Below are 12,537 nucleotides of genomic sequence, written 5' to 3' on the forward strand. Positions count from 1 at the left end.
GAGTTTTTGTGGATAATTTCCCACTGTAGATTTTATTTAACTGTTCAGTTCTCTGTTTCATCATTACAGTAAGCAGGATCCACAATGCATCTAAGCACACTACAGTCTGAACAAGAGCTCTGTGAATGGTCTTACTTCTCTTCTCTGTCACTGTGTCATGTAAAGGTAAAGTCAGACTATGAACAGCTCAGAGAGACGTTGGCAAATGTAAGTGAGCAGAGGGACACAGCAAGACGGGAAAAGGATGAGCTCCAAGTCAAACTGGAGAATCTTGAGCAGGCCCTAAAGGTGAGGAGGAACATTTACTATTTCATCAGTTATAATAAAAGTTATTAATGCTTTATTTGAAGGGCATCTACTTATGGTCTTCAAACTCATTTATAAGCATTGCATAAGAGGTATTAAAAATTACTGAATGGCTTTCCTTTTTATCTGGAATGACTGAAAGCCATTTGGTACACATTTCATTCATTCAAGCCTTTACTTTGATTCTCAATGCTACTTTAAAAATGTTATTTATTTGTAACATACTTGTTCATGCCTTCAATCCATCACATTTTAATAACGGTACTTTTTCAAATGTGTCAACTTCTCAAAAAATAACTTTTCCAAATTCAACATATTCTAGAAAATCTTTTCTAAAATTCAGTAGGAAAGGATTAAATAAAAATCACTGTAGAAAACCACCACTAATGGTAAGTAACATTTCATAATTTATTTCATAGAGTAGCAGCATAACAGAGTATTTCAAAATAATATAAACATATATATATATATTCTATCCACATTCACTGGATATGAGCAATCACATGCTCTGATTGGCTACTCTACTACTAGGATATCAGCTCGTATACTGTGAGTAGGGAAAAACAAAATGGCAGCACGTGTTGCTGAACCAACCGAGGATGAAATAAAAACTTTACTTGAAAACAACCCCCCCAATATAAAAAAGCAACAAAATATGGAATAAAAGTATTTGATGGTAAAAACATATCTTTTTATTTTTCAACAGTTATTATTATAGCATTTTTCACAAATTGCTTCTGTCATTTTGCCAGTTTGTTTACATTCTAAGTAGAAATGATTTTGTCGGACTTTTTGTATAAAGGTTTTATTGATCAGATTTGCAAAAAATAAAAATGCTCTGTTTCTCAAAATCCAGTGAATGTGGCTAGAATAAAACAGTTATTCCACTCAATTTTGTCGTATATGGCTTATAGCTTACTTGGCGCTATGCGCCTCGTCAGCTATCAGCGCATATCCGACTTGATTTCATGGAATAACTATTAATTTAGAGTATTTCCCAGTCTATCTTATTCCCCTGTTTAATGACATGCCTTAAAAAACACCATTTAATGCACATAAAATACATTTGTGCATCACTTAAACATAGCATCCATTCACTTTTCCTCTCTCCACTTACTGTATTTTAATTAACCTGAATCATGCTGAACATCCATCCATCCATCCATCCATCCATTATCCATAAACGCTTATCCTGCGCAGGGTCACAGGCAAGCTGGAGCCTATCCCAGCTGACTATGGGCGAGAGGTGGGGTACACCCTGGACAAGTTGCCAGATCATCGCAGAACATGCTGAACAGTGTTGGACAATTTAGGACATCTTGAAAATGATTAAATTATACATATATGTATATGATATATATTTTTATTTATATTTATTTTATTACAGTACTACATCCTTTGTATATATGCAGCATATACACCAATCAGCCATAATATTATGACCACTGTCAGGTGAAGTAAATTGATTGATTGATTGATTTAATTTCATAAAATAATGCACAAAATACATAAATATAGTGTACATTAAGATACACAGATAATACAAGAAAGTGTATAACACTTATTTCCATTGTGGTCTGGCAAGAATCAAATAGCAGATACATAATGACATTATGTAAACAATAATAATAATAATAATAATAATAATAATAATAATAATAAATGTACTACTACTACTACTAATAATAATAATAATAATAATAATAATAATAATAATGAGAATAAATTTGAACAAAATTGCACAATAAATATAAGCACAAATTAGACTGACAAAAAACAAATTAATACAGTAGATAAAAAAACAAATAAGATTAAGACATAATAAAAGGATTTTGTGACTGTTGATAAAGTTGATCAAATAAAAAACTTTTAACCCTATTTTTGAAAACACCTTTAGACTCAAAAGACTGAATGTGACTAGGTAACTCATTCCAGCCAATGGTACCAGTGTACTTAAGTGAGGAATGTCAGAAAGACTTTACTGGGGGAACAAACAGAGACAGGGGTCCAGACCGGGTGTTGTGGCGGGATTTACAAATACTAAAGGAAGATGTTAGATACTGAGTAACATTGATTATCTTATTACTGTGGCACCTGTCAAGAGGAGGGATATATTAGGCAGTCAGTTCTTGAAGTTGATGTGTTGGAAGCAGGAAAAATGGGCAAGTGTAAGGATCTGAGTGACTTTGACAAGGGCCAAATTGTGATGGGTAGATGACAAACTGCTGAAAAAGTTAATGCTGACACCTTTCTGTTTTAGCAAGCATTAACTTTTTCGGCAATTTATGCTACAGTAGCTCTTCTGTGGGATTGGGCCATATGGCTAGCTTTCATGCCCCATGCAAATCAGTGAGTCTTGGCTGTCCATGACCCTGTCACTGGTTCACCGGTTGTCCTTCCTTGGACCATTTTGTTCGGTACTAACCACTACATACCGGGAACACCCCACAAGATGTGCCTTTTTGGAGATGCTCAGACTCAGTCATCTAGCCATCATAATTTGGCCCTTGTCAAAGTTGCTCAGATCCTTACGCTTGCCCATTTTTCCTGCTTCCAACACATCAACTTCAAGAACTGACTGTTCTCTTGCTGCCTAATATATCCCACCCCTTGACAGGTGCCATTATCTCATTACAATCAATGTTATTCACTTCACCTGTTGGAGGTCATAATGTTATAGTTGATTGGTGTATGTCTGTAATATATTAGTCATGACGATTTTATAACCTCATGAAAACTAAGCCAAACATATGCTATTTTTCCTAGCTCAAAATTTTTGATGTCAACTTCCTGTTTGATGCTGACCATGCCCCTTTATGTGATATCACATGAATTAAGGTCACGTTATTTTTCTCAAGCAGGTCCACTGCAAGAGCTCAGTAACATAAGTTTTGATTTTCACTTATCAGGCCACAAAAGAAATGCTACCAAGTTTAACTGCCACAATTTACCCAGTGTACCTGAACTCACTCTACTTTTCACCTCTAAATGTACAAAGTATACCTAAAAGTGGTATGAAAGATGCAGGAACAAGCTGACTGATTTCAGAAAAAAGGGTTTTGTTTTCAGATAAAAAAAAAGTAATCTGGTCTATGATTTGTGCACTTCCTCTTACATTGATTGAGGAAAAAAAATGCCTCACAAGAATCATGGAAAAAGTATTTATCTTTTCCACATGAGTCATTATTGATTATGTAATAAAGAGAATGATGGAAGGATGGTGGAAAAAGACAGGGCAGTGATTAAAAGGAAAAACAAGTCATTCATTTTGTTGACTGGATCTTTTTTTTTTAATGAGCCATTACCTTCTCGATGCTACATCTCAGAAAGTGTTTTCGATATGGAGGAGGAGGATGTTTGTTAATTGAATGGACTTCACTCTAATTTTCTCATTAATTATGGAAAATAGATGAAACGATGACTGGAACATTAATATAGACGTTGTGTTTAACATCTTGAATACACAGATTAATACAGTGGAGTCGTTTATTCACTATTCTGAAATGTACTCAAATCCTCCATCACACCTCAGACAAGTCAGTGATTATGCAAACCCACTGAGAGAGAGAGAGAGAGAGAGAGAGAGAGAAGCTTTACTTCTCTCTGAGAGGAAAAATAAGGTTGAATAAGTCAGTGGTTTTAAGCTGCTTTATGTTTCTAAGCCTTACAACTCATTTCACAGACTTAATTCCAACTTTACTTCCTGTTCTGACTTCCTGTTCAGTTTAAAGATGAACTTTCATGTTTCTTTTTTAAATCAAAAAGTGCTGCAGCATTATAACACAGCTCATTTGGAGCCTTCATAACTGATTCATAAGGATTGCATAAACCTTTCATAAAGCAATGCTGGATGATTTGTCAAATCTTGTGAGTTGACTTTCAAGGATATTAAAGCTTGCTGGTGTGAATTTTATATGATATGCAAGTAATAACACTTCCATGGTGTTTACAATGGAGTGGGGTGCTGTTAATGTCAAATACTGAGTGATGGGGTAGTGTGATGAAGCGGAGTTGCTGTTACCACCCTAAGGTTGATTATTTTCTGATAACAACATGTGTTTTATTTCTCTTATACCACAGAGGAATTTCTTGACTTTTATGAGATGCAATCAAAAAGTTTGGGGAATGTTCCTTTTGTGAATGAACAGAGCCCAACAAGGTCATGTGCGCACAGCAGGAATGAGCATTAACTCTTGTGAGTCAGTATGCTGCATGACGGTGCGCTGTCAAGAAGGGCGTCTGTGCAAGAGGGGCAGAATGTTGTCCTCCGGTGATGTCCTGCCCCTCTTGAACTGCGAATGCAACTCAAAATGCCTCATCCAGCTCGTTGCTTCATTGCCGTAGGCTTGCTGAGGCATTTCATGTGTCACCGTTGCCAAATGCTTAAACACGTGTCATGCAGGTCCCGATGTTGACACAGCGATGTCATGTAGCATGCTGACTCAAGAGAGTTACTGCTTGCTCCTGCTGCACTTGCATGACCTTGCCCTAATTCATTGGTTCACAAGAGGAACAGTCCTGGAACTTTTTCATTGCACCTCATATTGATTAAAGAACAATATATCATGCCTTTTGTCAATTTATAGTTACATTATTATTGTGGAACATCCACAAAACAAATGATCACTTTTATATATATAATGTATAAGTATGTGTGTGTTTGTTTCAGTGTATGTGCAAGGCTGCAGAAGCAAGGCAGCAGCTGGAGGCAGAGCATGAACAGGCCCTGGAGATCCTTAGCTCCACACAGCAGGAGATCCAGCTTCTGCGAAAGGCAAAGAACTCAACACCACACACACACACACACACTATTATGTTTGGATTTATATAATCTTTATATAATAAACTTTATATAATGTTGTACCACAGTAGATTTCTCTCATGTTTTCAGTAGGAAATTAAGCTACAGTATGTCGTCTTGAAATGTGGAGTGTCTGTGAAAAAAATTCCTGTTGTGATATTGTGAATTGTGATATAGCAGCTATAAACAGCCCTTCTCTCACCAGCCTTGCTTATTTCTTTATCTTGAAATTAAGACAAAAAAAAACCAGTTTGTCATGTTACAGATGTATTATAAACCTGTATTATATAATAATACAATACAATACAGCCAGAACATTCAGAGCAATCAGAAGTGCAGTTATAAAAATTAATCAACACCTTCTGATTCAAGAATTTAACAGCACTGTGGGATACAGATATACACCGGTCAGCTATAACATTTAAAACCACCTGCCTAATATTGTGTAGGTCCCCCCTTGTGCTACCAAAATGACTCTAACCCGTCGAGTCAGGGACTTCACTAGACCTCTGAAGATGCGCTGTGGAATCTGGCAACAAGACATTAGCTGCAAATCCTTTAAGTTCTGTAAGTTGTGAGGTGGGGCCTCCACGGATTGGACATTTTATCCACCACATCCCACAGCCACTTGATCAAATCGAGATCTGGAGAATTTGGACGCCAAGTCAAAACCATGAACACTTTGTCATGTTCCTCAAACCATTCCTGAACAATTTTTGCAGTGTGTCAGGGCACATTATGCTGCTGAAAGAGGCCACTGCCATTAAGGAATACCATTGCCATGAAGGGGTGTACTTGGTCTGCAGTGATGTTTAGGTAGGTGGTACTTGTCAAAGTAACATTCCCATGAATGTCAGGACCCAAGGTTTCCCAGCAGAACTTTACCTAGAACATCACAGTGACTCCGCCAGCTTGCCTTCTTCCCATAGTCTAGCCATCCCAATTTGGCCCTTGTCAGAGTCGCTCAGATCCTTACGCTTGCCCATTTTTCCTGCTTCCAACACATCAACTTCAAGAACTGACTGTTCACTTGCTGCCTAATATATCCCACCCCTTGACAGATGCCACTGTAACAAGATAATCAATGTTTTTCACTTCATCTTTCAGTGGTCATAATGTTATGGCTAATTGGTGTATATGGCGTGTTTTGTTTCCAGGCTCAGGCTGATGCTGAGAAAGAGCATGAAGAAAAGGTTCATCTGTTAGAGGTAAGATTATGGACTCATCCTTGAGCTAATTTCCTGAAATGAGAACATCTACCATTGCCTCAGGCTTGCTCATTAGGGATAAATTTATGAGTGATAAATGTATGAGCTTATATGTTTAAAATCTTATTTTTCTGTAAAGCTGCTTTGCAACAATGTCTATTGTTAAAGCCACTATATAAATAAATTAACTTTACTGCATCTATCACATCTGTGACTGTTATAGTGATTTGCAAAGAATATTTGTGCAATTGACATCAAGTGAAAAGTCATGGGAGGAAACAAGATACAGGTTTTACATTGTCTTGCAAAAGTATTCATCCCCCTTGGTGTTTGTCATGTTTTCTTGCATTACAAGCTGGAATTAAAATGGATTTTGGGGGGTTAGCACCATTTAAATCATACAACATGCCTACCACTTTAAAAGGTGCAAATTGTTGTTTTTTAAATTGTGACACAAACAATAATTAAGATGAAAAAACAGAAATCTGGAGTGTGCATAGATATTCACCCCCTTTCGTATGAAACCCCTAAATAAGATCTGGTCCAACCAATTCACTTCATAAGTCACATAATTAGTTGATTAAGATCCACCTGTGTGCAATCAAAGTGTCACATGATCTGTCACATGATGTCTGTATAAATCAACCTGTTCTGGAAGGACCCTGACTCTGCAACACTACTAAGCAAGCAACATGAAAACCAAGGAGCCTCCAAACGGGTCAGAGACAAAGTTGTGGAGAAGTATAGATCAGGGTTGGGTTATAAAAAAAATCCCAAACTTTGAATATCCCAGGGAGCACCATTAAATCCATTATAGCAAAATGGAAAGAACATGGCACCACTACAAACCTGACAAAAGAAGGCCGCCCAAAACTCACAGACTGGGCAAGGAGGGCATTAATCAGAGATGCAACAAAGACACCAAATATAACACTGAAGGAGCTGCAAAGATCCACAGCGAAGATGGGAGTACAGTATCTGTCCATAGGACCACTTTAAGCCATACACTCCACCGAGTGGGGCTTTATGGAACAGTGGCCAGAAAAAAGCCCTTGCTTAAAGGAAAAAAAAATGAAAACATGTTTGGAGTTTACCCAACAGCATGTGGCAGACTCCCCAAACACATGGAAGAAGATTCTCTGGTCAGATGAGACTAAAATTTAACTTTCTGGCCATCATGGGAAACACCATGTGTGGCACAAACCCAACACTTCCCATCACCCTGAGAACACCATTCCTACAGTGAAGCATGGTGGTGGCACTATCATGCTGTGGGGATATTTTTCATCTGCAGGGACAGGAAAGCTGGTCAGGATTGAAGGAAAGATAGATGGCACTAAATACAGGGCAATTCTGGAGGAAAACCTGTTTGAGTCAGCCAGAGGGTTGAGACTGGGATGAAGGTCCATGTTCCAGCAGGACAATGACCCTAAACATACTGCTAAAGCTACCGTACACTGGAGTCATTTAAAGGGAAAGATTTAAATATCTTGGAATGGTCTAATCAAAGCCCAGACCTCAAGCCAACTGAGAATCTGTGGCATAACTTGAAGATTGCTGTACACCAACTTGGAGTTGGAGCAGTTTTTCCTTGAGGAATGGGCAAAAATCCCAGTGGCTGGATGTCCTAAGCTAATAGAGACATACCCCAAGAGACTTGCAGCTGTAAGTGTTAGGGTTTTGCTGGGATTCGAACCTGGTTCGTTGGTGTGATAATCCAGCAAACCCCCACTAGGCCACCAGGGGGATGACTCAAATGCAGAGGCGTGAGGCGGAAGTAGAAAAAGTATCAAAAGGTTTATTTATACTATATACACTATATACAGGGCAAAACAAAAAAAACAAAGAGTATAATCCAATACTGGGAAGACAAAGGGAAAAATAAAATATCAAAAGTTCAAAGTCCAAAAAGGAAAAGGCAAAAATGCAAAAGCTCAGATCACAAAAATAAAAATATCCAAAGGTGCAAAACAAAAGCCAAAAAACCAGAAAAGCAAAGTGCAAAACAAAGAACACGGTACAGAGGAAACTGGAGATAAACATAACAGCACAAAGACTCCGTGACAAGAGGACTGAACTCAGGGGTATAAATACACAAACTAATTAAGGACACAGGTGAAGATAATTAGGACTAAACAGGCAATTAACAAAAACACAAAACACAGGAACAGTGGCGGCCTCTAGAGGCCAAAATAAACATGACACGAAAAGGAAATAACAGCGGCCTCTAGAGGCCAAAACAGTCCTAGTCCTAACAGTAAGTGCAGCAAAAGGTAGCTCTACAAAGTTTTGACTTTGGTGGTGGTGGTGTGTGTGTGTGTGTGTGTGTGTGTGTGAATACCTATGCACACTCTAGATTTGGTTTTTTTTTTTTCATCTTAATTATTGTTTGTGTCACAATAAAAAGAATTTGCACCTTTAAAGTGGTAGGCATGTTGTATAAATCAAATGGTGCTAACCCTTCAAAAATCCATTTAATTCCAGCTTGTAATGCAACAAACAGGACAAACACCAAGGGGGATGAATACTTTTGCAAGACACTGTATATGTACTAGTGTGTGCTAAAAGGTTAACACCAATTATTGGCTGCATTTAATGCTAAACAAATGTTGCATTCAGTACCAGAGTGACTAGTAGTTTGATTTGCCTGCTGTTTGGTTTGGTTTCATGCAACACTTAATTAGATGGCCCAAAAAGGGAAAGAAGGTTGGCTGAACAGCGTGTTGGGTTGGAAATGTACAATTCGTTTGTCAGAAATACATAGATGGAAGTAAAAATCGTAAAAGCCACCTACCAATAGAGAGCATGGTATGGGTGCTAAATAAATGGTTTGTTAGTTATCTAATAAAGCAAAAAGCTAGTCCAGGAAGTGTGTTACAGTGATTGACCATAGGTAAGGGTGTTCTTTGGCATGGCGTGAAGTGGAGTAAAGCCCTTTTTAATACACATACACTGTGTCTGTGAAAGCAGCCTGAGAGCATTTTGCATCACAACAGAGTAATGGTCTTGTATAAGATCTGATCTCATATAGCTTTCTTAACGGATTTGTTAAACTAATGCAGAGGCTGATAATGATGACAGGAAATGACACAAATAACCTCACTGTGGAACCTCACTGTGATTGTCTATCAGTTGGACTAACTCACCCTTATTATCATCATATAAATGGATATTGCATACAGACTGTCCAGTTTAGGAAAAATATAAACAGTCCATGCAGAATCTACAGTCAGAGTGAATGGTGAAAATCTTTGCATGTAAACATAGCAAGTGTATTTCCTGTCTGTGTTGTGATGTGGTTAGATAATTAGAATATTTATAATGTGATTTGTTTTTAAAATACACATCTTGTATCTATGCCACATATTCATTGAAATGTTCTACATAAGGATTAATGTCTATACTGGATCCATGTAGAAAGTCACCATGACTTATAGTCCATAGTGAAAATAAGATAACTTGCCTCATTAGCTCTTCTTCTCTTCCCCAAACTGCAAAGATCAAAGTTCACAACCTGGAACAGAAATGCCGGACTCAGAGTGACAAGTGTAACATTTTGTCCAAAGAGTTGGAGAAATTTCACTTGGGTTTGCACACCGATCCTGAGTGCTGGCCAGAAACCACCACGTCACACAGAGGAATCTATAACCTCCTCCATGAGCTGCAGAGTCGCACTGGGAAAGGTGGGCGGAGTTTCCTGAAAATCAGTTACATTTACAATGAGTTTGTCCTTTAAAAACTTGAAAGAAGCACTTCAGCTAAAATGTTGCACAATGTCATCCAATTTGCACTTGCAAATGTCGTAATAGAAGACATTACAGAGTGATTAAACCCTGTGATTATCATATTAACAATGTTTATATGATGGTTTTATCATCATCATCACACTTTAACACTGTTTTCTAATGAGAAAATAATGATCTGTGCCAGTTATTAGATTTAAGAGGAGGCTAAGCCTTTTTTTTTTTTTAATTAGATAATTACATTTTTACAAGATGGCGTTATTTTTTCGACTTGGTATTTATATATGAACTACTGTATATGGAATTATTTAAATATAAAATATGTAAATAACTTAAAGTGCATATCCTGGACCAATTTCGTTTTTTTCATATGAAAGTATGTCCCTTTACACACTCATCCAGAAGGGTAATTTTGCACAAGGCCATCTGTCTACAGCAGAAAAAAATAAAATAAAACGCGTCTGGAAAAATCCCAAGGGAGTCTGGAGCCAGATTCATGACGTCACCTGCGGAAGCGCCAGCAGGCTGCGAGAGCTTGCACGGATTCAGTGCACAGCCTGTGTAGACCAAGTTTAGCAGCTAGCGATTTTGCACTGAAATATGGAATTGTCACCTGAGCGCAATGTTACTTAACCTTTGGATGAAGAATATAATGAGATGTCAGAATCATTTCTTACCCTGGCAACAGTCAACTTGTGAATTGCCGATTTTCTTGGTCTTTTTCTCGGCTCTGCTTGGTCCTCGGCTTCAAGGGCCTCAGTGGATGCGGCACTTCGCCTTCTGTCAGGGGAGATGAACACGGCTGGCTCCTTTGGTGACGCTGACACGGAGACGGTGTTGCTTTGGGCATTCTGACAGATGGAACTGCATCTTTTTTCAGATCAAGTTGCCTCGTGAAGCCCATTTCCCACTGCAAATAGTTCTCAAAGTCGTCAGGCCTTGTGAAGTGAGCACTGCAAATAATGCTGTAGTCTGTAGCATGTAGCCAATTTTTCCGGGTGCCTCGCATGAAGCGCTCCCATTTCTCTCTCATTGTCTGGTCTTTTGGAAAATGATGAGTACTAATCCCATCAAGATTGGTGTTGCTACACCCTCCTACGATACATCTGTTAACCATTTTAATAATTACGTGATAAAGTTGAAGAAATTTGCAGAAAACCACCAGGTCGTATTCTCATAAACAAACCAGTGCTGATGTAGGATTCAGAGGGAGGCGTCCTGCACGTAACGTCATGAAAATCAATGTTTGCCGGGAAATCCAAATGGCAAGTTTTTTCAGAGGCGGACGAATTTGCCTCAAATGGCTTGATTTCAACTGAATTCTTCTGGTATTGCGCAAGGTAAAAAAAAATTGCACCAAATGCAAAATGTGACAGGTATTTGACCAAAGTTTAATATAAAATAGGAGAATTACATTGTTCTTGCTCCTGAATTTACCCATGATATGCACTTTAAAGGACTATTAACTCTCAAAATTTACTCGTAGATTAAAATAAAAACTATTTATTAGTTAGTTATTATTAAAACATTTATTAGATTTGTTCAGATGTATCTATTATTTATCTGCATAATACAGTTTCAGGGCAGCATGGTGGTGTAGTGGTTAGCACTGTCGTCTCACAGCAAGAAGATTCTGGGTGTGAGCCCAATGGCTGATGGGGGCCTTTCTGTGTAGAGTTTGCATGTTCTCTCTGTGTCTGCATGGGTTTCCTCCAGGTGCTCCGGTTTCCCCCACAGTCCAAAGACATGCAGGTTAGGCTAATTGGTGGCTCTAAATTGACCATAGGTGTGAGTGTGAATGGTTTTTTGTCTCTACGGTATGTGTCAGCCCTGCGATAACCTGGCGACTTGTCCAGGGTGTACCCTGACTCTCACCCATAGTCAGCTGGGATAGGCTCCAGCTTGCCCACGACAAGTGGTTACGGATAATGGATGGATAATACAGTTTCACTTTTGTATTGGGTTTATTCATTCACTGATGTTAAACGGAATACAATGGGGGGAGGGTATATGAGTCAGGTGGACAGGGATTTGAACCCAGGTCACCAGATAGAGAGATGGTGTGAGATCCCCTGAGCCACCACAATAGATTAACTGCCCCCCCCCCCCCATTGCAGAGAGACACAATCACAAGAAAGTAGCTGCAGAACTTTACTTTAAATCTAGCAAATTCCAAATGATGCAGGTCTTGCACCAAACAGGTTCCATACAAGGTCTTGGTAACAGAGAGTTCACAAAAGGAAGTCCAAACAGGCAGCACATAAAACAGTCCAAAAAGCAAAAACCAGGGAAAAAAGGTCTCTCGTCTCGTCTCGTCTTCTTCCGCTTATCCGGGACCGGGTCGCGGAGGCAGCAGTCTAAGCATGGAAGCCCAAACTTCCCTTTCCCCAGACACCTCGGCCAGCTCCTCGGGAAGAACACCGAGGCATTCCCAGGCCAGCCGAGAGACATAGTCCCTCCAGCGTGTCCTGGGTCTTCC

At 38.8% G+C, this 12,537-nt stretch overlaps 1 protein-coding gene across 1 annotated transcript in view; it reads left to right on the forward strand.

Moving 5' to 3' along the window:
- rimbp2a (RIMS binding protein 2a) overlaps nucleotides 1-12,537 on the forward strand; it is a 210,510-nt gene that overhangs the window by 154,671 nt on the left and 43,302 nt on the right. The window contains exons 5-8 of the mRNA XM_060935983.1: nucleotides 166-288; nucleotides 4,976-5,080; nucleotides 6,265-6,315; nucleotides 9,815-9,998. Coding sequence (XP_060791966.1) covers nucleotides 166-288; nucleotides 4,976-5,080; nucleotides 6,265-6,315; nucleotides 9,815-9,998 — 463 coding nt within the window. The remainder of the gene's footprint in view (nucleotides 1-165; nucleotides 289-4,975; nucleotides 5,081-6,264; nucleotides 6,316-9,814; nucleotides 9,999-12,537) is intronic.

Source organism: Neoarius graeffei, chromosome 12, assembly GCF_027579695.1.
Source record: "Neoarius graeffei isolate fNeoGra1 chromosome 12, fNeoGra1.pri, whole genome shotgun sequence".
NCBI classification, from domain to species: Eukaryota; Metazoa; Chordata; class Actinopteri; order Siluriformes; family Ariidae; genus Neoarius; species Neoarius graeffei.